The 26,381-nt window shown below is 46.0% G+C and overlaps 1 protein-coding gene across 1 annotated transcript in view; it reads left to right on the forward strand.

Annotated features, from left to right (window-relative positions):
- LOC126456796 (facilitated trehalose transporter Tret1-like) overlaps positions 1–19,713 on the forward strand; it is a 32,396-nt gene extending 12,683 nt beyond the window's left edge. The window contains exons 2-8 of the mRNA XM_050092585.1: positions 412–912; positions 12,841–12,966; positions 15,281–15,404; positions 15,494–15,802; positions 17,697–17,938; positions 18,058–18,361; positions 19,336–19,713. Coding sequence (XP_049948542.1) covers positions 412–912; positions 12,841–12,966; positions 15,281–15,404; positions 15,494–15,802; positions 17,697–17,938; positions 18,058–18,361; positions 19,336–19,613 — 1,884 coding nt within the window. The 3' untranslated portion in view covers positions 19,614–19,713. The remainder of the gene's footprint in view (positions 1–411; positions 913–12,840; positions 12,967–15,280; positions 15,405–15,493; positions 15,803–17,696; positions 17,939–18,057; positions 18,362–19,335) is intronic.
- The last annotated feature ends 6,668 nt before the right edge of the window (positions 19,714–26,381 follow it).

A 26,381-nucleotide genomic window follows, 5' to 3' on the forward strand; every position in this document is an offset into this window, starting at 1 on the left:
CTAAGGTTTCGACGATTTCTTCCGTCTTCATCCTTAGGTGTAATATGTAGGCTGTGTGGTACTTTATTTAGTTGGTCTAATTTCTGTCCTGGAGACGTCACGGAGCCACAGAACGTCCATGACAAAATGCGGCCAAGTAAATAAAACACAATACGGAGTCCAGATTATTCCTGGCGATGAAGACGGAGCAAGTCATCGGAAGGCTGACGCAGCATACAAATGTGACGCGACAAGAAGTCCTTGAAGTATTTATCAAAGATATTCAGTTTGTCTGCCGTGGCAGGATGAAAGTGACTGTCGCGTAAAGGTGTCTACAGGTACGACGTCTCCAGTGACGCAGCTGGTGGGAGCCAAAGAGTCGTAAGCGTTTGCCGAATCGCCTCGCCACTAACGGGTCCCGTCTCGTTTCAGAGCTCATCCGAGGCGCTCCTGAAGCGCGGCGGCAGCCCACCATCGACGGCGGCTTCATCGCGGCTGACCGTACTCACCAACTCTGGCATCAGCATCGTGTCGCTCGACCAGCGCCAGAAGAAGAACCAGCGCCCCAACCAGCACGAACTGCAACAGCTGACGCATCAGCAACAGCAGCAGGACCAGCTACAGCAGCAGCAGCAGCAGCAGCAAGAGCAAGAACAGCAGCAGCTGGAGCTCCAGCAGCAGCAGGAACGCAAACGGCAACAGTACAAGGACGAGAGCATGGCGACCCAGCGGGAACTGAACCTGCTGCTGGCGGCGGAACTGGCGCCAGTGGCGTCGCAGGAGGACAAGAAGCTGGCGGCGTCGCAGGAGGCGCACGTGATCGCGTGCAGCCGCCTGTCTGGCCTTTCGGGGCTGGTCGACACCAAGCAGATCGACACGGTCGAGGATGGTGACGTCCCCGCGAGGGTGGGCCGCGGGCACCTCTGGACACAGGTAGGACAGGCGCAGCCTTCCCCGCCAGTCGCCACACGCTGGTCAGTCTCTAGGTTGAGCGTTCTGTTCCACTGGTGACCGGTAATTTATGCTCTCAGTTTCCGTCTGAGACATCAATGTCCCAGAAACAAAATAGTCGCAACGCCACAGTTCGACCAATGTTTTCAGGAAAGTTTCGTTGGTCATCAGGCGAATGCCGGAACCGGAAATCCTCTCCCAACCATTCCCAGCTGGGATTCCATCTGCCTCACTCACAGCTATATAGGACATTTGGACAAAAACGACGAATAAATTTCCTTATTTCCGTCTATGATCACAAAATGTTACGTCCTCAGACAACCGGTTTCGGTCAGCAATGACTATCTTCAGATCTGTTTTAAATACATGTCCTAATATAATGGAGCTAACTGTGTATTTATCTTTTGACGATGCCTCTATGGCTCCATTACATCATGACATGTTTTTAAAACATATCTGAAGACGGTCATTGCTGCCCGAAATCGGTAGTCTGAGGACCTAACATTCTGTGATCGTAAATGGAAATAAAGAAGTTTATTCTATACTTTCTGGATCGCTGTTCGCTTCGCGACCATGTCGCAGCTTGAGAAAACGGACGAAGTCCTACAACAGCCGCCCTGCTATCACGACGTGATGTAAAAAAAGTTTAATTTAAATAGATAATCCCTTGATTGCATCAGGCAAATATTTCGCACTTACCTGGTTACGATTCTAAGGAGTCTTCAACAGAAATAATAACCTTGTTTCCTAAGTAACTCCAGTGGACTTTACCAATTTAAGACAGACCAGCGTGTCATTCGATCGCGATTAGTGATTACCTGCAGCAGGTTATATATATATATATGTGTGTGTGTGTGTGTGTGTGTGTGTGTGTGTGTGTGTGTGTGTGTGTGTGTGTGTGTGTTTTCAGAAGTGAACGACCTCAGCTTCTGTGATTATTTCTAATAGTTTCACTGCAATAGCCGCACAGTATGACAAGTTTTAAGGGCTGACTGCTGTGGCATCAGCGTGCGATTACACCAATATTACCGCCCCCCTCCCCTGAGCACGAAGACTGTTTCCTGACATAAGGTTCAGATAATTATCCGAGACTGATTTGGTTGGTAAACTATCAGATGACTCCTCCAAGAGCAGACAGGTTGTTTTCCGTCATTACTTAATGTGACTTATGCTTCTGGCCAATGTGTGTGAGAAATTGCATATCTCAAAGTGGTTAGGATTACAACTTTATTGTCGGCCATTCGGTTTTGCCTTTATGCTCTGTATGAAGAAGACAAGCGTGTACGGCACATTCGACAGGCCCAAATCGAGAAAAACTGACTGGTGGAGGTGAAGGCTAAGTTCAAGACAGTGTGTTTCGACAGAGATTCGATCACGCGACCTTTCGGTTTCCAGACACGCACTTCTCCGCTAGACTAGCAGTACCGTCCATTTAGGACGCGCAAAGAAAATATTCGTAAAATGAGGGAGAAGATCGTGGAGAAGCTGAGAGGCTTATTTGAAAGCCTTGACCTAGAAAATCTGTCGCCCTGAAACGCGAGCGATAGGGCAGAGGGGATCATCTGTTGAGAGACAGCGTGCGGCCGTGACAATGGCCTCGGGCCGTTGCTGGGCGACGGCGATCGGTTGGAGGTGGACGGTCGACGGAGGACGACGCGAATGACGACCGCCGCCGGACGCCCCGCCGCCCCCGGCCATGACGGAAGCTGCGACCCCGCCGGCTGAGGGCCCGCCGCCGTGGCCGGACTTGCGGGTCACCCCCCGGTCCTCACCATCCGCGCTCTCCGGCCTCTTCCGCACCTCACCGGACGGCACGCGCGTCGTTGACTTGCCCACCGTAGGGTAAAATTCTCATTTTGCGCCTTACTTACACCGACGGAAGTGCAAAGCGTTACACCGTCAAGCACCAGTCCGAACCGATGTCCGTAATCAACATCAGGTGTTATCCCAAAGACACGAATACACTCTTGCATTAGTTGAAGCCGACATCCTCCGTGTGTCGTCTTCAGGATGCCATTCCTGCAACACGTGCTGTGTAAGATCATGAATCCCCACTGGACACATCCTTACCATCGCATCGCTGACATTCTCAAACCACAGGACAGAGAAGGCCAAACAAAGGGACGTATATTACTCAAGGCGTTTGTGGCGTGGGCTGCTGAAATACATCATATAGTACCTTGGCCAAGAAGGGTTTGCTAACGAGGGTTTTCCTAATCAGGTATGTTTTCATATCCAGCACATTTCTACACCATGACTGAAGCGTTGCGGAGGTGTGGCTCTCAAGAACAGCTGACATCTGTAAAAAAGTGTCAAATTACTGCTTTGAGCTGCAATGTTCTCATCCGTCTATTCGCCAGAGCCAGTCGTACAGAATTAGGGTCTTGTAGTGGTGCACTTCTTATAGGAGGACCACTGTATTCAGTTCTGCCCCACTGTTGCCATGGGTCCTTCTCATACCACCGGTACTACAGTAATTGAACTGCAGCTGGTGATGTCTAACGGTACGATACTCCCGTGTCTCTCAAGTTAATGGTTCGACCTTTTTCGAAGTCAGAAAGATAGCAATAAGGTGCATGCTCTTTGGGCATGAAAAATTCTAGCCATCATATGCTCACACCCTGCTTCATCCGGAGTTATTGATCCTTCAGTACTGAAAGTACGCTCGCGTAAGGATGAAATTTTAATCACCATATCCCACAGGCATGGAATTGCTGGAGTATCAGTTTGGTAGCATTAGATCACGGTGTTCATGGTATAACACTTTCCATTTCCGTCAGTGTAATTAGCTCCAATAAAAAGTCTAGTTACAGAGATCTTAACACTAAAAATATGCAACACATACTGTGTCGCCAATCCGAAGTAAAATATTCGCGTTTGCTGTCTTCATTGCAGTACAGCAGACACTACAGCTCAGTTTGCGAATTGAAACTGTGCAGTTGGAATGATGGTGCCTCAAATTCCCGATCTTTTAACACTTACCGCGCCTCGTTCACGACAGCACAAATGTCCTACCACCACTAGCCAAAACGGTTCAGCAACTGGAATGCAGTGTTTTTGCCTCCCTTACATCCTGCTGGGGTATGCAAAAAAGAAGTATGCTTCTCGAATTAAACTACATGAAAGGTTTCGTTCTGTCACAAACGATCAGTGAGGCAAATCACTCACACACACACAAACAGTGCTTTATGGGCGGTGGACCACGAGAAAAGCGGTAAACATGCGCTGTCTGCTCGTGGTCACGTTGCCAGTCGCTGTAAACAGGCGTCGTAAGCAGTCGCCGATGCTCCGTGACGAAGACTGACACGGCCGCAGATTTCGCGACCGCCTTAGGGGTCAATCGCTGGCCGCGCCTTCGGCGCCACGCCCACTTAAGAGACGGGAGGCACTGATTGGAGGAGAGTTCAACTGCGCCGCAGACCGCTGTCGCAACGGCACAGTTACCGCTAGCAATTTAATTGTCAGATGTGGCGACATCCCCTCTTGTCAGACGACCACTAGCGGAGCGTCTTATCCCAGTCAACTTGTGCACCAAACATTCGACTAGTGTGATACCGGGAGCCTGCCAGCGAACGAAAGGAAGTAAGACTTCCCTAGCACCAGAACTACCATTTCAGTTATGGGCAAATTTCCTTAACCCATTTCGTTGAATGACCTCTCGTTGTTACTTAAGCTTCTCCACCTTTCCTGTTGAATCAATGGCTGTGTGTACAAAAATTCTGACGATTTTTATGTTAGTAATAAATTTGGCTGTTTCTGCAGAGATTCTTAAACGTGACCGACTGGAAATCTGTTCCAAGAGATCGATTTGCATTTCTGATAGATTTTCAGATAGTTCAGAAAAATCGTCTACAAATGTCAGACAGTTTACTTCAACACATCCTTTCGTCCTAGTTTTATTGGTGATACTTGGTATTCTTTTACTTCTTCATTCCAGAATATACCGTTATGTCTATTTTAGTAGATATAGGCAGACTAGACTACACTGGTGCTACCAGCTGATTGTTCCGTGTTAGTTCGGCTGATACGAGTCGTTAGGACATTGTAGCAGTACCCGATGCTTAGGGTGTCAGCCCAACAGAATTGCCCAGTTGGCGGAGGAATATGCCGCATTAATTGTTTTAAACGGTGTGTGTATCAACTGCCCGCAAATGAAACCTCTCGCTCCGTGTCTTTCGTCGCCACTGTCGGTTCATGGCTTTCTATCTCTCCAGCGGGTGTCAGTGTAGTGGAGGAAAGGACAGCAGATACAGGCGTCAAGAGTGAGGTCGAATTCAGTTGAACGCCTCTTTTGTCAACATTTTCGGCGAAATGTTGTGACGCCCGCAAAGAAGCAGGGGAGTCGGGCAGCTTTGAGAGCGAGCGCTATACAGGAACCCGCACGGCGTCTGGTGTTGACATAGGGGTATCTCGACCCGGGGCACGCGAGCGGCGACCACAATGGAGACCGGAAGGCTGCGCCACAATGTAAGAGCTCGCCTCTGAATGCCGACAAGCAGCAGGAAGCTTAGAGCGCAGCGCGTCAACAACGATTGGCGTGACAACGGCCAGCTGGTGGCAGGTCTGCTCCTTTGGCAGCCAGTCGTTGTGCTCCTGACTAACACCTGTCTGTTGCAATCGGCGGAACTAGTGTCTCCCCCCACTTCTCCTCTCCCTCACACACACACACACACACACACACACACACACACACACACGCTGTTCGCTTAGGCATAGCCGGTTACTGAATTCAGCGTCTTGTTTGCCTCGGGCACTAAATTCACTGTTGACTCTCCAGATGTCAAATCCCCCATCACCAGAGAGGCTGCCATCCCATATACTACACGGTTCCCTCTACTATACTTCATCGTATCTAGCATCGGCACTTCCCCATCACAAACAAGAAATTTGCCTGTTGGATAATCACATCAGACAATTACTAGTTTTGTGAGAGGGAGTTTTGTAACCCGTTAACAAAGGATATACAACTGGTTCTGTTCTGATGTGTGATTATTGACCACATTCGAAAAACAACATACCACTCCGGTACCCCAATTCTAAACATTTTGGGTTTCTTTCAGATCGTGTGCACTGGCCACAGCACACACAAATTTCGAAACTTCACATACTTTTAACTAGAGCAAAAATTGCACGATCGGGATCTCAAAGCCATCTCAAGTGAAGACAGAAACTGCTCCTCTGACGTCACTCCAGATTCGTTATCCAACTGGGTTAGTGTTTCTCTCTCTCTCTCTCTCTCTCTCTCTCTCTCTCTCTCTCGTTCTCTCTCTGGAAATCTTCCGGGACAGAGCGGAGGAAGACGCTATATAGTACCTGGAAGAGGCTCACACAGCCTACTTTGGCTGATGCGCCGTCTCTATCGCGACCCAACTGCCGTTCAGCAACACGAAGCGGAAGGCGAAAGGCTCGCCGAACGTGGCACACGAGTCCTTCCTGGGCCGTCTTCCGGTGTGGCGACTGGCGTGGGTAGAGGTGAACGCGCCGCCGTAACCGTTAAAAATGCTAATGCAGTTTTTTTCGGCCGAACGGCACTAGAAGTAGGAAGGTCTGGGCAGAAAAGCTAGCGCTCTCTCTCTCTCTCTCTCTCTCTCTCTCTCTCTCTCTCTCTGGTGACCGGACCCTGTGATATACCGGTACACGGCCTTCCGTGCGTGGCAGCACGCATGTGCGATGCAGGCGACCCTTCGCCGCCAAGGCGGTCGCGCCTGTCACGCGGCGAATAGCAAAGCACTACTCGAGGCCCTTTGGTGGTCTCCGTTTCGCAGAACACCCGCAACTTCCCGCACTGCGGGGCGCATTGAAAATTCCCCTATCCGTGGACGAAGGGCGCGGGTTTTAGCCAAGATAAGGTGTTGCAGCGCTGCTGCTCAAGTGTAACCCTTACTTCAGCCATGTTAACAGCAGTTCAGCTCCGTAGCTGTGGACAAAATTGTTCTAACAAAATATACCAACCAAGCAGTTCATGGAGGTATAATTTTGTGTCCGGCCGCATTTCGCATTTTATCTTCAACTGGCTCAATAAAATTCACATTTTCGTCAATGCAATGCTTTTATCGACTGTATTCTGCACCAGGGAATGTATACGCTGAGGTGACAAAAGTCATGGGATACCGATAGGCACGTATACAAATGGCGGTAGTATCGCGTACACAAGGTGTAAAAGGGCAATCCATTGGCGGCGCCGTTGTTTATACTCACGTGATTCACGTGAAAATTTTTCCGAGCTGATTATGGCCGCACGGCGGGAGTTAACAACTTTAAATGGCGAATGGTAGTTGGAGCTAGACGCATGGGACATACCATTTCAGAAATCGCCACGGAACTCAATATTCCGAGTTCAACAGTGGCAAGAGTGTACAGAGAATATCAAATTTCAGGCATTACCTCTCTCCTAGGACCGAGAGCAGCAGCGTTTGCGTACAGTTGTCAGTGCTGACAGACAAGCAACGCTGCGTGAAATAACCGCAGAAAACAATGCGGGGCGTGCGATTAACGTATCCGTTTCCGTTAGGACTGCGGCGAAATTAGAAGCTAATGGGCTATGGCAGCAACCGACCGATGCAAGTGGTCTTTTCTAAAATCACGACATGCCTGCAGCACCCTTCCTGGTCTCGTGGCCGTATCGATTGGACACTAGAGAACTGGGAAACCGTGGCCTAGTCAGACGAGACCCGATTACAGCTGGTAAGAGCTGATGGTTGGGATCGAGTGTGGCGCAGACCCACGAACCCATGGACCCAAGCTGTCAACAAGGCAGTGTACAAGCTTCTGGCGGTTCCCTCATGGTGTGGACTGTGTTTACACGATATTGACTGGGTCCTCTCGCCCAGCTGAACCGACCATTGACTGGAAATGGTTATGTTTTGCTACTTCGAGACCATTTGTAGCCAAACAATTTTTATGGACAGCAATGTGGCATGTCACCAAGCCACAATTGTTGGCAACTGCCTGGAAGAACATTCTGGGCAATTCGAGCAGATGATTTGGCCACCAAGGTCGCCCGACACCGGCAACATTTTTTTGCAATTGTGGACTGCTACAGTGGCAGCATGGGTAAGTATTTTTGCAGGGGGTCTTCTAACGACTTGTTGAGTCCATGCCACGCTGAGTTGCTGCACTATGCCGCGTAAATGGAGGTCCGACACGTTATTAGGAGGTACCCCATGATTTTTGTCACCTCAGTGCAACGACAAAAGGGCATGGCAGCCTGAGGCGTCACATCTACCATTACAAAATTTCGACAAATGATGAAAAAGCAGAGAACTAGGAGGGGACACAAGAGAAACTGTAGATGGGAGGGAGAAGGCTCCCGTTCTGATTGATAGGGGTGGCGTGGGGTGGGGTGAGGGGGAGGGGCGGTGACGTAGCCACGAGACGACGCAACGGGGCAATTGAAATAAACGCTCGGACAAAAGGGCGTCACAATTGGACAGCAAAGTAGCCTGGCTGTGGGCACGTCGCGGCGACGTCGAAGTCGACGTCGGCAATGATTGGAGGGGAAAGAGGGGAGGGGGGCGCACGGGTCAGGAAGGAAGAAAGGAGGGAGGGAGGACAGGACGCGAGGAGCGATACGATGCGACGCGTGCGTCTGAAACAAAAGCGGCGGCACGCAAGGTGAGCCGAGTTAAGCGGGGACGGCGGTAATATAAGTGTGGCCCGGCCGGCGGCCGATCCTCAGTGTGTCTCGCGACTCAGCCGCTCACCGCCCGTTTGCTGCGAACTCACTTGCGCGAGTGCTGCGGGAACGCGTTCGACGACCCCGCCTGAGACAGTGCGTGTGCTCCTCGGGACCCGCCGACCGGCCCTATCGTCTCCAGGGGAACAGCCGACAACGAACGACGCGCCAAGATGGTCAAGATGTTGATGCGGGCTGACACGCACATTAACATTAATGTGCCGCAGACCGGCCCAAAACCGAAGTGCACCTGGTCACAGGTAGACGCCGCCACCCGTTTACTCTGCATGAATCCACCCTCAATGTGTGTGATTATAAACCGATCTACGCTAGACTTTGGAATAGGTCTCTCAAGATTCTGATGTGAAATTCGCTTGGTAATGTCTCAGGATTAGTGCATTGGGGGTATGAAAGTTAACTGCTTGATATATTGAAGCAACACTTGATTTCTTATTCTCTAGGTATTCTGGACTAATATCTCATGCTATACTCTCACTCACTGCGCAGCCTTATACCAGGCGAGCTGGTTCCCAACTGGGAACAATTAGAAGGGAATTGCCTTAAAATCGTGGGAAACCTCCCGAAAACCTTGGTTAGAAACGGATGTCATGAAAACTATTTTCAATTTAACTGTGGCACTATACGTTACAGACACCCAGTATGAAAGCTTAGTGTATGTATAGGTACTGGGTCATCTTTGATTCCACAAGGAACTGCCGTGCACAGTCATCGTAAACTATAAGGAAAGAGACACAGCAATCAGTCGCGAATCTTTTTTTCTGTTTGTTCGTTTTTTACCCTTGCATGTCGATACTTCCGCTATAAATAGCCATCTTTAGTGCATTTTAGTTACAATCGAACAAACTCGCGGCGGTACATGTCACCATAGTATCTTACTGGTGTATAGGCAGTTTTTCCTTCTTTACACCAGTAAAATCTAATGGTGACATGTACCACCGCGAGTTTGTTGGACTGTAACTCAAATGCACTGAAGATGGCTGTCGACAGCCGAAACCTAGATATGCAAGAATGATAAAAAGCAATGGGATTGCGGCTAATTGCTGGGTGCCTCTCCTCCCTTAGGTACCAGATGGTTGTAATTAAAGTGCAGCAACTCACAGAGGTCCAGTGTGGACTTGTAATTATCGTATGTCAGCGAACTCGGTAGATATTCTAATACGTTAATGCGGAACTGATTTACGCTGGAAAAAATTAGTTCCTATTTTGGCCACCAAGTGCAAATCAGGCGATGTGAATGCAAGGAAGGCGTAAAGAAACGTTACCATATGTAATGTATTAGGAACGGGAAGTAGGAAGAATAGGTCAAAAAGTGAGAAAGTCATAATGCTGACTGTATTATTAATCGCCTCTTGCACAATTTGTTCAACGTCAGCACTGGAAACGACGACGAAATGCTGCACAGCGCCAGATTTGCAGCTGGTGGCGGTAATTGGAACTAATTTTTTTCAGCTGAAATCGGTTCAGCATTAACGCATTAGCATATGTACCTAGTTTCGCTGCCACACGATAATTACAGCCCACACTGGTTCTCCGTGAGCTGCACTATAATTATAACCACCCGGTATAAGAAGGTACATGTAAATCGCCAGTGAATTGTTCGACATGTGCAGTGCACCTGGAAACATGTAGGTATTATCGATTATCGAAATCAGATCTTTCTGTTCTGTCAGTAGAACGGCGCGATTCCATGCGGTGTCCTAGCAATCGGATAGATTTTCGTGCAGCATTTTGTCCGTAGCGGCCACAATAATGTTTGAAACAAAATAGTATGAATCTCAGGTACTAATTCTAGGCTACTTGTGGGGATTCGCTACTTCACTGGCTTGTTCATTAATAATAGTGTTTACTCAATTAAGTAGTCTTGATATTGCCCACGCGTTATTCTTTTGAAGTCCTGACGGCGACGCGAAATTTATCATGGGGCCTGCTCACTTGGTACCCTATCGCATTAGCTGCATGGCTTCCGAGGCTATCTAGGAATGCCACCAGGCGTCAATTCTGAGCGGCACTTACCTGTACATAAATCGGCAAAGCTTTCGAACCAAACAGGCGGTTAACTGTGCACAACGGAAACGAGTTTATAACTCATGAAAATATTCTGCCCCTACTGAGCTTAAGTTCTCGGCGTTACTGACTGGAATCTTGGGACGTGCCTTGTGACGTCTAGGAAAACGCACGGACTTTAGTGACACTGAATAATTTACGAGTAATATCTTTCAAACGCTGTATGTTCTGTGCTTTTTGTTTATCTCATTTAACTCGTCACAAAACTGTAGGGTATCAATAATTACGGAACTGTCCACCGTTACGCAAGGGAAAAAAAAAAGTCCGTTCTTCGGTGGCCAAATGATGCACTTGTCATCAGAAGATTGTGGCTCATGTTTGCCAAGTTCGCGTTCCTTTAGAATTCTGTGTGAGAAGTGGTGGTAATAAGGTGGTAAGAAAAACTGTGTATCAACGGAATAGTCTCACCCATAGAGAGCTCAATGCAGACTTCTGAAATGCCGTAACACTCCTGTGACGGGCAGAGAACCAGCGGCTGTTGGCGCCTAGCGACAATGAAGAGCTGCCTCGGATGATTAGAAATTCATTCGGCTGTGCTCTTAACGAGCTCGCCTTGTTTTGTGGCTGAGACTGTACAGCCTCGATACGGCAGTCAGGCCATTACAGATTAAGCAACACTCTAGGAAAGAACTGCTTCGTTAAAAAAAATTACTCCGGGTGGAACTTTCCCAATCATCACACTGAGAGCACCGGCACAGCCCGTGCGCTTGTCGCTTCGTCGAGGAGCACGAACATAGCTCGAAATCAACTGTATAGGGATAAATCATTCTACTACAAACTGAACGAAAAGTAACCAGAAGGTACTAGTCCACCTCTCTCGCAAGTATTCATACCTCCCAACAATTTGAAATTCTTAAGAACAGACAGACATTGGTCCCTCTTATACCGACTCATTGCACGGTAAAGGAACTCGTACCAGAAAAAGTGCTGCAAGTAAGGTCAACAAATTTCCACATCTCACACGGTTGCGCAACGTTTCATATTATTCAGGGTTCTAAAAAAAATTCGTTTCAAAGTTTACACACGGACACGTGTTATCACGTATAGGGGGTTCCAAGGTGTTCAATAAATATTAGAACAAGATGGAGGGTGGAAAATCTGGGTACATACTTCTGCATGTATCTGGTTTTCACTGGATTCTGATTTACGACTGATGTTGCCCACGCACAACAAAGTTTAGATTGTATCATGAAAGTTGCGAGTAGACCTGTAACGAGCATTTCTCCCGAAAACTTTAACCCGCTATTAATTGTTAGTATGTACATAATCAAAACACAAACATTAATATTTCACAGTTGTGCTCTAGAAGATATTGCTACATGTAACATTATACTCACGCCCCTCCTTAGCTACCGACAATTTAAAATAAAAGTGCCTACTAATATATGGTCAGTTCTGAATTGTCCGTTGTATCATTTGCTCCAACGATATTGTTTCAACAGGAATATCTGGCGACGGTGGTTCAAATGTCAGCGCAGATACCCTGCTATTGTATTCTCAACCGCAATGTGATTTCCGGTAGGCTGTCTCAGCATACTATCGACGCTGCGCTCCCCCCTTCCCCTTTACCACGCTTTGTTTGGCGTAGATCCTGGCCGCTGCTCCTTACCAGGAACCTACGTGACCGGCGACATGCGCCTAATCCGTAAGGACATCAATTACAACCGCGGATACAGAACCCAAATACGGCCGAGTGGCCAACTCCACGCCCATACTTAACGACCGGGTGACGAACTCTTGACGGAACGGTAGTCCGGCTTGACGTCAACTGAGAAAACGAGCCCTATAGGTAAAGGTGCTAACAACGCCACGTATCCGCTGACTTATTATGCTAACGTGACCACCATTGGGAATACTCTTTATTGAGGTGGTGATCTAATAGTCCGGAAGGTGATACGCACTCCGTCAACGACAGCTGATGCCACAGTTGTTATTATCACGATCATGAATCGATTATCAAAGTAATAACCAAACATAGATATTATAATCTTCCGTAATCACTCCAATGGCCATTACATTTTGACTTACATCGCAATTGTTAACGTGAAAGTTTCTTCAGATGAATTTCTTTTCATAGGAGCCGGCCATATTACTTAGTAAATTCTGTTATGTTAGCAAGTAGTAAAAACATATGCGTTTTCTGTTTTCAGGTGCTGGCATCTGTGTCCGTGTCCATAGGATCTCTCGTGGTTGGATTTTCTTCCGCCTACACATCACCAGCACTTGCATCCATGAAAGCCGACACTAACAGCACGATCACCGTTGATAAACAACAGGTAAGATTTCCAGCAAAGAGTCTAATTTATAGTTTATCGCACCTACAATCAAGATTGAGTCGAAACGAAGTTTGTTACGATATTTCGCTGGATCGTAAGAACCGTGCCTTTTCATGTGGAACCCGCCACTGCACGTAGTGCCTGGTGATAACTAAGATATGGTGTTCTGGGAAGTACGGCAACTGAAAGAATAGCAGGATCTGTAACGAAGACACCTACTAAAATGAATTTCACTTTGCAGCTAGGTGTACGCACTAGGTGTATTCTACAAAAGTCAGAAAAGTTACAAGAAACTTACAGCTGGAAACCGACCTAAGGAAATAAGGCGCTAAGGAAAAATATTGCAGTTGATACAATCAGAGATGAAAATTTCGTTTTTGTGAACAAAGTTGATTATGTCCCGTAATGAGGCTTTCTTGTTTAATTAAATGCGTCCTCACAGATATCAGTCCAAGTGACGCTCCACTGGACACACTGTTAGTACACTGTTATGGACTGGTATTCAGATAATTGCTACGCTCGGAGTAATGTAAACAAGTTTCTTGCATTTATGAAAATTAACGGCAATTACAAGAAGGAAATGAAGGGCTCCTCATTAAAGGCAGCAAACCCCTGCAGGATTTTCCAGGAACACCTTCACACCAGTTGCGTTCCGCTGTCGCCGTAAAAACAACGTGGTGCGGCTCCGCCGTGCCTGTATTAGCATTGCAACGCGATAGGTGGTGAACGACCGTGGCCCAGAAAATCTCATCTCCGCCTGGTGGAACGCGGCAAAGGCGTTGCCTGGATAGACGAACGGGCGACCCGCCCTTTTCAATGCAAGGCGGTCGCTTGCAAGGCTGTTTTCTTCGAACAGATGGAATGGTGAGAAAGCCTTCGCCTTGCTGGTTTTGATGGGATAAACGCGCTTCCGGTTGGTGTGTAGGGCGTAATCGAGCGACCGCACAGTGGTTAAATCTGACATCAACTGCACTCAACGGTTGGTTTGGACGGTACAGTGCTTTACGGGGCAATTGGTCGTGGTATGCCTTTGCCTTCCTCCGACTTCTGTATCGATTTATCCAACCAGTTGAAGGGGGAACTTCAGTTTAGCATAGAACTCAAACCACGGTGCAACTCTGCGTTTTTCACAATTGCCAAACATTCGCAGAGATGAAAAGTGACACAAAGATCCTATGAGTCATCGGACATCGATCTCTAGACCTTTGTACCCATAGTCTGGCACGTAATTACTGACAAGGCAAAAATACACGCTACCGGTCACCAATTTTGCTCATCTTTCACACGATTGTAGTACATATCTGGACGTAAAAGGTGCTGCTCTGGTACAATGCGCTCCTCAAGCTTTTTCGAGAAATCGAAATTCGAAGTTTTAGGAGCCAGTTGAACACCATACACAACGGCAGCTTTCGAGCAGCGGTTGGTACTACCGGCTAAGGCGACAAACCAAGTCTGCTAGTACTGAATTTTTTCTTTCTATTATGCCGAACACTTCTTTCGTTACCAGTATGAACTGTTGTCTTACCAGTATCAACTACTACTATGGAAATGAAGCTCTGTGCAACACATCGAGTACGAAAGCAGGCAATACTGGTTCACTTCACTAATACGGGACACAGCTTTTTCCCAATTGAGACTTTCAAAAAGTGTACATTACTCGAAGCAGGTGTAGCCCAGTATGAGTTCAGTCCAATACGCGCATGTATGTACCGATAAATATACGTTAGTTTCATCGCGATATCTTTTTACCTTGCTATGAATGTTACCAAAATTATTACCATTACTATTATTGTTCTATTCTTGCGGAACATCAGTACTATTGTAGCGATAGATTTGGTTAAATATGAGAAAAAAAGAGCTGCATGTGTTACATCTGAGTAGGTAAAGCAGTCATCAGCCGCTCGATTAGTCTGAACATTACAGTGGTTTACTACGCTTAGCCCCACTATAGGTGTATGGCCTTCCTGCCACCGAGCTTTAACTGACCTACCCAACCATTTATTGGATGACATACAGTTTAACGTGGATTCAAACCACGGCGCAACTCGGCAATTTCGACAATACTGCAGGAGGAGAAAGAAATGTCCATGGCAAAAACAAAAATATTCTCAGACTCAATGGGGTTGTAACAGCAGACGTTTAGCTTTGTCCTATTTAAGCACAGAGCCTCGTCCATTTAAAGTACACGCTACAATCGTACGAAAGATAACCAAAATTGGCTAACCCACTGGGCCATATAGTGAACACATACAATATTAGACTGCGACGTCCACCAACTGTCGACTGACCAGAGCGTTTGTCTGTCGGTGTGCAGGAATCCTGGATAGGCAGCCTGATGCCGCTGGCGGCCTTGCTGGGAGGCGTCGCAGGCGGCCCTCTGATCGAAGCCATCGGCAGAAAGACGACGATCTTGGCCACGGCCATTCCGTTCATCATCTGTAAGTATCTGCTACCAGCTACACTAGTTCCAACGCGCCGCGCTGTGCCCCTCCAGCCCCTGTCTAACTCCCGCCTGTGTGCCGTGCAGCGTTCCTGCTGATCGGGCTGGCCGTGAACGTGCCCATGATCCTAGCGGGCCGCTCCATCGCCGGCTTCTGCGTGGGCATCGCGTCGCTCTGCCTGCCCGTGTACATGGGCGAGACGGTGCAGGCCGAAGTGCGCGGCATGCTCGGCCTCATCTCGACCACGTTCGGCAACCTGGGCATCCTGCTGTGCTACGCCATCGGCAACTGCCTCAACTGGTGGAAGCTGGCGCTCTTCGGCGCCTGCCTGCCCGTGCCCTTCCTCGTCTGCACGTGCTTCGTGCCGGAGACGCCGAGATGGTACATCTCCAAGAGTGAGTATCCTCAGCACTGCATCCCCTAACATTCCTCATACAAAACCTTCAACTGTTTCGAAGATATCAGAGATTTTTTAAAAAGAAGTCTGTTGTTTACCAGTTTCTCCTTCATTTCATTGAAAAACGAAAAGTGCTTACCCAATCAGACAGCTCTCCCAAGATATACTGGTTTCTTCGTCTCTCTCACCTCACTTCTGCAAAATCCAACATTTCATAAGCAGACCTCACGAATTGGCGCTCTGACTTTCTTCATACTTTACACACACTGTCCCACAACATTCAAGTTTATGACAGAAACGATCATTCGAACCCAAAAGAGTCCAGTAGACATGGGCTATCTGGATAACAGAACGCACCATGTCATTCTCAATGGAGAGAAGTTTTCCGAAGTAAGAGTGATTTCAGGTGTGCCGCAGGGGAGTGAGGTAGGATCCTTGCTATTCACAATATACATAAATGACCTTGTGGGTAACATCGGAAGTTCACGGAGGCTTTTTGCGGATGGTTCTGTAGTATATCGAGAGGTTGTAACAATGGAAAATTGTACTGAAATGCAGGAGGATCTGCAACGTATTGACGCATGGTCCAGGGAATGGCAATTGAATCACAATGTAGACAAGTGTAATGTGCTGCGAATACACAGAAAGAAAGATCCTTTATCATTTAGTTACAATATAGCAGGTCAGCAACTGGAAGCAGTTAATTGCATAAATAATCTGGGAGTAGGCATTAGGAGCGATTTAAAATGGAATGACCGCATAAAATTAATCGTCTGTAAAGCAGATGCCAGATTGATATTCATTGGAAGAATCCTAAGGAAATGCAATCCGAAAACAAAGGAAGTAGGTTACAGTACACTTGTTGGCCCACTGCTTGAATACTGCTCTCCAGTGTGGGATCCGTACCAGATAGGGTTGATAGAGGAGATGGGGAAGATCCAACGGAGAGCAGCGCGCTTCGTTACAGGATCATTTAGTAATCGCGAAAGCCTTACGGAGATGATAGATAAACTCCGGAAACCAAATGAAATTTACTTTCTACGTACAAAGCTACCGGAGAACATGGGTCTCCTGTTCCAAAATAATGAGGAAATGAACCTGAATAAATTCTGAAATTTTGTCGGTGGAGTTCTGGTTCACTCAGCACGAGTGACACCAATTGTGACGCGTTATAGTAATTTGTAGGTTCAGTTCATAGTCATAAATCATGATAAAGTCTAACTAAAACGTTCGCATTCCAAGTTTTTTACTTTTATCTGAATTCTAAATTTGCAATCAAATTAAAATGTTAACAAACAAATGTTTATAATGACTGACTCCAAATAACATGGGAGGGATAGGCTACACTGTCTCACTGCCTTCTAAACCACCGCCTCCTTTGCATGTCCGTCGACCATACAGCTGCAGTCTAGTTTCTGCAAAGGTTGTAGATAATACTTCGCTCCCGAAATGTGTGCGCTCAGAACCACAGTTACGTATGTCTTACCAAAACTCTGAACTATACACGCAGGTGGATGGGAAAGTAAGATGTTGCAGTTACGAAATAGGTTTCAAGGGAGAAAAAAATGTCAGAGGCGGAATACACAGCAAAAATTTGACTAAGTGTCACAGGAGAGAGCAGAGGTTGCATTGATATACAAACGAGGAAAAAAGAAACAATACAGGGATTCATCGAGCAGAGAAGATCTCTTTACACAACGCCACACACTAGAATGGTTTTAAAAGAATAAAGTCGACACTAATTCCGATTTTACAGACGCATTGGTCTATATCTCTCCGCAGTGCTTCTGTTCTCCAGACTGTGCTGTTATAATGAGACTGTCACCGATATTGCAAACAAATTTGTACGGGGATGCACCAATCTGACGTCGCCCTTTACCTTTCTGTTGCAGACAAAAACAAGAGAGCGCACAAGGCGCTGCAGTGGCTGAGAGGCAAGGACGCAGACGTGACGGCAGAGCTGCACGAGATCGAGAAGAACCACCTGGACTCGATCAAGAACGCGCCCGCGTCTGCCCTCGACCTCTTCAACAGGAACAACATCAAGCCCATCACGGTCAGCATAGGCCTCATGTTCTTCCAGCAGCTTAGCGGTATCAACGCGGTCATCTTCTACACCGTCGACATCTTCAGGGTAAATATTGCCTCCAGTTCGCCAACTGTTCTCTTACTGTGCTGAAGTGAAGACTCCCTACCGATAATCGCACATTACGTCTGATGTCTAAGTTGGAAACCAATTCTTCCTTCTCGCAGGATGCTGGCAGCACGATCGACGGAAACCTCAGCACCATCATCGTGGGCATTGTCAACCTCGGCTCCACATTCATCGCGACTGCACTGATCGACCGCCTCGGCCGCAAGGTGTTGCTGTACATCTCTGCCATCTCGATGAATCTGTCCCTCCTCGCTCTGGGAGCGTTCTTCTTCCTTAAAGACACGGGATACGACGTGGAAGACTACGGCTGGCTGCCGCTGGCCAGTTTCGTCATCTTCGTCATCGGGTTCTCGCTAGGATTCGGGCCTATCCCGTGGCTCATGATGGGGGAGATCCTACCAGGTAAGCTGATGCATCAACATTTTTGTCGTAGTAGTATCATTAACGTAGTATCAAAAGCACTACTGCAAATGGGCTGGAGACAATCAGGAGAGAAGAAAGAGTGTGCCAGTCGTGTGGGAGGAGGGGTGGGGGAAACAAACTCCTCAATTTGGAAAAAGTCAAGGTTGAATCCACTAATGCCGAAGCCAAATTCCGCAACTTGCCCTTCAGCTTTCAGAGCCAGACGAGTCCTCTGCAATTTAAAGGCCAACAAATACGTGCGAGAGTTTTCAGTCGCGTTTTAACTATTTGCTTCAATCGGCTCACCCAAACAACATTTCTGCAGCATGAGAAGATTAAAAAATTGACACTCAAAATCTCTAGTTTAGCAAGTATCATTCAAGAAAGTACTTTTATCTGAAGCTCCTTTTTTTCTTTGAACACAATTTTGGTCTACCTTCTTCCACGTACGGTATTCAATATAACTATTTGCCTTTTTTTTAACTTTCGCAATAAAAATGTAACGGCACTCTTTGGCTAATACTGTCACACTCCTACAATATGGCGTACTGACGTATTTCGGGGAGTGGCCAAGAGAAAAGTACACGTGTGCTTCTTACTGCGGATTTCTTGTACTGGCGGTAAGAGCAGTTTTGCGCAAGTTGCGGAGGTCGAATGTAGAGCATGTACAAGTTATGGAGTCCGTATGACTCAGATGTAGGGGAGGCAGCACGAAATTTATGAAATCCTTCCTGTCATCTGGCTTTAGGTTACTGTCTCAAGATGAAATGACAACTGGTATTAAGAGACGATATTCATTACTTTTGTTTCACTGGCGTGGCACTGTATGACACCAGTTTAGAACAGTTCACACGCAGTAATAAAGCCACAGAAGACGCTGAGATTTATTTCATAAGTAACCACGCCAGTAATCTATGCTCTGATTCCAATACTCTAGTGCCTGACTGAAAGCGCCATTTTCTCTCTTTCCACAGCCAAGATTAGAGGACCGGCAGCGTCCATCGCCACGGCTTTCAACTGGGCGTGCACCTTCATCGTCACCAAGACTTTCAGCGATCTCAAGGAAGCAGTAGGTCCGTACGGAGCGTTCTGGATTTTCGCCACCATCTGCTTCTTCTCGCTGATTTTCGTGAAATTCTGCGTTCCCGAGACGCAGGGCAAGAGCCTCGAGGACATCGAGAGGAAGTTCAACGGACCCGTCAGGCGAATGAGCTCGATCGCCAACCTGAAGCCTATGCCGATGGCCGTCTGACGAAATTGTAAGGCTCTGTATATGATGTTCTCCGAGCCGTCGCGAGCCGACGACTGCTGGCCGCGCGAGACCGGCGTGGAATAAAGGAACTGAAATCAAACCTCCGTTGACTTTGGTGAATCTCGGGTTAAGAAAACCCCCCCAAGAGTATTTATGATCAATGTCATCGCCATCCACTCACTTCATGTTGGTCATCGAACATAGATCTTCCATCACGAGCTACGTCGACGTCATCACCATAGGTCTGGCGCAGCAAGAGGGCGCCCATTAGCCCTTGCACCGCGCCAGTGCATTGTAAATATATGTATTACGGGGCCACAAAATACTGAAGCCAAATGAGAATCAAACCAAATATGCAATCAGTCTTTGACTTGTAGAACTAATGTTTTGATATTTTTGTACAAATAATTCACCAAGAAATCAAATTTATTTTTTCTTTTACTGTTTCGTATTGTGCCACACAGTCTGGAAAGACAAACTTATACATACGCTCTTTAAAAGTAGTAAAATCGCCATCTTGCAAGCAGAGTGCACAGGACGGGATGAAACTCTAGCGCACCTGTTTCGTTCTAGATCTTCAAAATTTAACTGCTTGAGTTTATGGAATTCAGATCAAATTAAAACAACATCAAATTCAGAATTTAGGTAATCGCCCCTAACAATCAGACCAAGTATTCTTTTACAGAACGAAATTACTGAATATAATTTCATAAGTGTCCGTGATGCTGCTTTGTAAACAAACGGATCAGAATTTTGTGTAAGCCCAAGGGCAAAATCGAAGGCTTGTGTGTATCATGATACGAAAAGTATTAATTCCAAATGTACACAGTGTAATGTTACACATTTGTACCTGCAAAGCTAACAGAAAAATGGACAGACAGCATTGTCAATGGAAGGTTTTTGTAAAATTACCATGGCATTTCTGTTACCTAAAATAAAATGTTAAATATTTATTAGACAACATCACACTATAGTCATTGAAATGTAAATATTGTACAGAGTAACTATAAATTCTTGAGATATTATTGGGAGTTGAAGATGAAGTTTAAGTTTTCCAGTGCATTTAGTTCCTCTAAATTGTTGTGGTAGTAATTTACTCCACAGCGTGCTAGTACATTCCACTCTATGATATATGCAACATTCTGTTGCGCATTATTTCGTGAAGGCAGCAATATTATGGAGTTATGGTATGACCTGTAACTTCCATGGTATAATCTTTGACTTCCAATGTAAAAGATACACATTGTATCACAGTCTTTTTTAATTATTGATACTACCATGTGATATTTTAGTTGTAAGCATTCCAGTAGGACCTACTGCGATTGAGATCATTAAAGATATTATTTTTTTACAAAAGCGTTTCCTTTTACAAAATGTCCCCGAGTCCTCTTGCCTACAGTACTAAACAAAAACTCGATATTTCACTATAAATTTTAGTCGTTATTCTGCTGCAAATTCTCGACAATTAACTGAATTAAACATAGTGTAACGAGGCTACACACACACACACACACACACACACACACACACACACACACACACACACACAGGTGTACCCAGGAGGAAAACAGCATCATCATACCACCACCACCGGAAAAATAATCTTCACAAAATGAATTCTCGTCTTGTCGCACCACACAGACAAGCATCAGTTCAGTATCAGTTTGAAGAAAGGTGGACCACATTGCAGATACTGGCTAGTAGCAAATGTACCCAAACTATTTGTCGTGAAATCTCTAAGCCATTTCGCCATTCAAAGCAAGTTCAAAAGCTAACGTTTTCTGTTATGACCTTCCCTTCCAACGTTACACAGTAAAACATTCAAGAAAATAACAGCAATGATTGGTGGTAATACAGATTCATCGAATGAATAACGAAAAGACGAGTTCAGTTTGCTGAGAAAAAGTTGTGTTCTGAGAGTTATTGGCTTTAAGATAACAAATGATGAACAAAATCTGAAAATGTGCGGTGCATAGAAAGTTATGCCGAGACATTAAAAAGAAAAGTCACAACAAAATTCGAACAGTGAAGATAAGGTCAGGGTCATTCCATAAAAAATTGAAGACTGTTACGTGTGTAACACCTGCTGTTCATTTGTTTAGTGACAAGTCGACACAGCTCGCATCGTCAAACCTTCGCTGTATATTGTTCATATTCAGGTCTTTTTATTTTCATGTTAATACTTCAATGTCAACTGTACAAATGTTACGTTCGAATCCACAGAATAATCCATTAGTGAAATTTTGCCGCGTAAGCCGTGAAAGGAAACTGTATTTTGTCCGCAGTAGTAGTTAGGATTACTTACTTTAGACACATACAATTTTACATTGAACTGCGTAAGGATGCACGCCACGAAGAAAACGTTATAAAAATTATACACCACTTCACTGTATCATATTTCATATAATGTACGAAAAAATTAAATATATTTAAACATAATGACAACGAAATCCACCTAAAACGTACAGAGAAAATAAAACATTAACTTGCAAAAAATGAGGTCAGTCGACCATAGAAAAGGCAAACATTCTGCAGTGAGACACATTTAACATGTTCACTACCGCACGCAAAGTTATGCAAATTTCCCGCCAGGCCACAAGCGTCAGATGTGAGTAGTACAGGGCACTTTACACGCTGTTTGTCGGCACAGACCTTGTTCGCGACGACCGTCTGCACATCAGTCTGCAGTATTCAATTCGCATTTACACCTTCCAACCACAATGCAGCTTTCGCACAGCCCTGAATCAGTAGTTTGAGAACGCAGAGTATTTTCTGGACATGGCCAAATTAAGTAAATTAGCTAATAAGATACCTATTCCGTCTAGAGCTGTTATTTCGGAAGCTATAAAAGAGAAAGATCAGTACGGAGAAAAGGGACAAACGGCTTATGAAACGTGCAACGCTTTTTAACGTCACCGCTCTTTAAATGAATTGAAGTTACATTAAGTAAGTGAGAGATCAAAGTATTAACTTCCTGTAAATTCTGACTTGAACTAACTAGCAATGAAGGCTACGTTAAAGAAGACTGACTTTAGTGTTAACGCTTTTACGTAAATTATTAAATAATTTCTGTAGCAACTTTAGGTTTTTTAAAGCGCACAGTTAGCTTGGGACGTGCCGCTATGTGCATCTCGAGATGCAGCGCCGCTATTGCACATCTCGAGATGCAAAGGTGAACCCCACGTTGCTCATAATCGCGACGCGATTGACGTACTTAATCTTACTTTCAGTGGTGTCAGAGGACCTAAAGTGATAACAGGATTTCCTGCCACAAACAAAGGTGTGTGTGTGTGTGGGGGGGGGGGGGGGGGGAATCACCTTTGCATCTCGGCGCATGTCGTTTATTTCATGCGTCAACTTCGCTTTGCAATTTCTCGGGATGTAATTAATGTATTGCGATGCAACCAAGGCCACTCTTTTTGTGATTTTTCATGTTATTGACTGCATAAGAAATAATCTGGGGCGTCCATTAAAAGGAACGTAAATATGTGTTGGAACATATATTTGCTTACATTTTACAAGGTCTTATAGGTTTTACTTTTATGAGTCTCCGCCTTTCACAGATACTGGTGAAAGTCTTTTTCAGTATCTGCTGTTCTAGAGATATATTTAAGCTCATCCAGAAAGCAGAAACGAAGTGTTGAATGCAGATTGCAGATTTAGAAAGATTGGAGACTTAAGACATGAGAAATGTTGAAAGAATTTTTTGAAGTGTAATGTAACCAAAAGAAATATTTGTTCCATGACAAGGAACAACGTCACCAGCTTGATATACACGTCCAAGAGAACTACGTAGATGATTTAAACTGTAGTATCTACCAAACATTATTTGAGAACCATTTGCGTCACTCTTCCTCACAAGGTTATCGTTGCAGTACAGTATTTGTAAGGAGAGTTCAAATTACAACACAAAGAACAGAATCGGACGCCCAACTGGGAGAAGTAAGAAACGTAAGATCCTTTTTCACATCAGTGAACACAAAAAAATTATTTTATCACATAATATGTAGCTACTTCAGTAGTACAATGCATATCGATGCACGCTCCTCCAACGCCCCTTTGCACGCCCCTATAGACAGCGACATTGCGCGAGCCGGTGTCATGCTTTTGGGGCACTAGGGGGAGGGAGGGGTGGGGGAGGGCTATGCTTACCCAAACAGCCAGACACACGAGAGCAGCTGACGTTATTGCAGATGCAATAGCTTACTTACTAACCATCATTCATCATAGCAAAACTACTGGCATGTGAACACAGCCACAGTAACAGCTAGTTCGACTACAGAGGTACAAAACTCTGTCGAAAGTTGATGGCTCCCATACAGTGAATATACTACAAATGTATGCAATAAAAAGGAAAAGGAAGGAAGATTCAGATTAACATCTCATCAACATCGAAGTGTGAAAGGGGGAACACAAATTCATTCAATAGCAGATTACTATAACTAAGCGCACTGGACAAAAATTACGCACCTCGAAGTGACATCACGCTAACACCAGGCAACACACCCTCTAGCCTTGATATTGGCTTCAGTGTGGAGAGGGAGCGAGTTCACAAGTTTCGTCACATAGTCCACATCCACTTACAGCTAAACTGCGACGATGTTGAATAATAACATTTTGTCTGCTGTTCCAAATAGCCCCAGACATTTTCTGTGAGGGTTAAAACCATCGCGTGACTTAGCAGGCCAGCCAGTGTGCTCCAGTGCCTATTGCACCCTCTGCACACTGCACGTTAAACACAATCGATACAGTCAACACCTTGCACAATTTTGAAAAGAGGCAAAATCTGTGATTCTTTGCACTCCACTAAACGCCTTCCAACAGCTGATGTCCAGTTTGTATGTTTGGCACAATAAAGACGTGCAGCCTTTCGCGGCACTATCAGCAATCGCTTTTGCCAGGTACCAGACTCAGTTTTTGCACAGAAACTGTTTAAGACACACCGCCATTCAGTGACAGCAGCAGTTCTTGTCAGCTTCGATTTCAACTGCCACTGACAAGGCGTGACCCTTGTCTCAGGGCCCCTCAGTTAGGACCTTTTTGCGACCACTGTTCTTACGTCGTGTTACATAGCTGCAAGTAGCACGCAGTTCCTTGTAGACACTTTGGACACTCCACATTGATATAACAAATAGTCATTCGTGGAGGAGTCATGGGACATTCAAACAGTATAGCTCCTTTCTGCTCTTCAGACACGTCAACTCAACTTACTGCGCTGAATATACACAACTGACAAGCACATATACTTTACTGCCACGACAATGTCCGCGATGAAAGCTCATGGGCGCACAGTGCCAGTTGTACAATATCTATGGCACTATTACTACTATTACCACTGCTGCTGCTAGTAGTAGTAACAGTACGCCGAACAGGGACGGGACAACAATGAGGTAAGTAAAATTTAAAATATTGTCAAGAAAATTTCGTTGGCTACCACCACTAGGCACAAAAGATAATTCGTAAAATTATACCCAACAGAAACAAACGCTCTGAACTGAGACATAAGCATTACGACTGAAATCAGTCGTGAAAACAAGAGAACAACAGTGATGAGCCAAAACATTATGACCACCTGCTTAACAGCTTGTTTGTCCATCTTTGTAACGAAATACATTACTCTCTGCGTATCCGGGATCTGACAGTTTCTTGGTAGGTTTGTGGAGGTATGTCGCATTACACGTCTACGCACAGGTCGTGGAATTCGCGTAAATAACGGACCGCTGATTTGCGTATGCGGTGATGGCGTGGCCCACATGGGTTCCATAGGATTTACATCAGGGGAATTTGGTCATCGAGACATCAATGTGAGTTCCCTAGAATGCTCCTCAAACCACTGCATCACCGTTCTGACTCCGACACACGGACAATTATAGTGCTGAAAGATGACATTAGCGTCAGGGAAGACATCAAGCAAGAAGGGATTCTGGTGGTTCACAGCTGTCAGCCTGTCTTCGGTGACTACCACAGGTCCCATGCAAGCGCAGGAAAATGTCTCCCATAGCATAATATTGCTCCATCAACCTGCATCCGTGGCGCACTGCACGTTTCGAGCAGTCGTTCACATCGATGATGGCGTTTGCGGAGAAGACCATCGACACTAACTAAACTGAACTCCGCCCGAACAGGCCATGAAGGTCAAACGGTACCGACCGGCCGCCGTGTAATCCTCAGACAACAGGCGTCACTGGATACGGATATAGAGGGGCATGTGGTCAGTGTAGCAAAAATGTGACTCAATCGAAGAGCCAACACGTTTCCACCGATCGATGGACGAATCCTGATGGTCCTGTACCCACCGCAATCGTAATTGACAATGTCGAACACGTAGGTATGGTCCGCTATGGAGCTCCATGTTCAACAATATACGACGAACGGTGTGATCCGAAACACTTGTGCGTGCACCAGCATTGTGTTCTTTCGGCAGAGGTGCCACGGATCACCATCTATCCTACTTTAGAGAGCGAACAAGCCTTCGAACCCCACATTCTGTGAAGAGTCGTGGACGTCCAACCATTTTGCGCCAAGTGGTAGTTTCGCTGTCCTACCTCTTTCCATAGATGCTCACGACAGTAGCATGTAAACATTCGACCAACTTCGCTGTTTTTGAGCTCGTATCACAGGCTCTGCGCAACAATAATCTGCCCTTTGGCAAAGCCGCTTATCTCAACGGATTTCTCTATTTGCAGTCCTTCTCTTCGGCATGATCTCCCGTCCGTGTCTGCTGCGCTTTCATACTTTCGTTACCGTGCCCACAACACCTTCAGGCGG

Source organism: Schistocerca serialis, chromosome 2 (genome assembly GCF_023864345.2).
Source record: "Schistocerca serialis cubense isolate TAMUIC-IGC-003099 chromosome 2, iqSchSeri2.2, whole genome shotgun sequence".
Lineage (NCBI taxonomy): Eukaryota > Metazoa > Arthropoda > Insecta > Orthoptera > Acrididae > Schistocerca > Schistocerca serialis.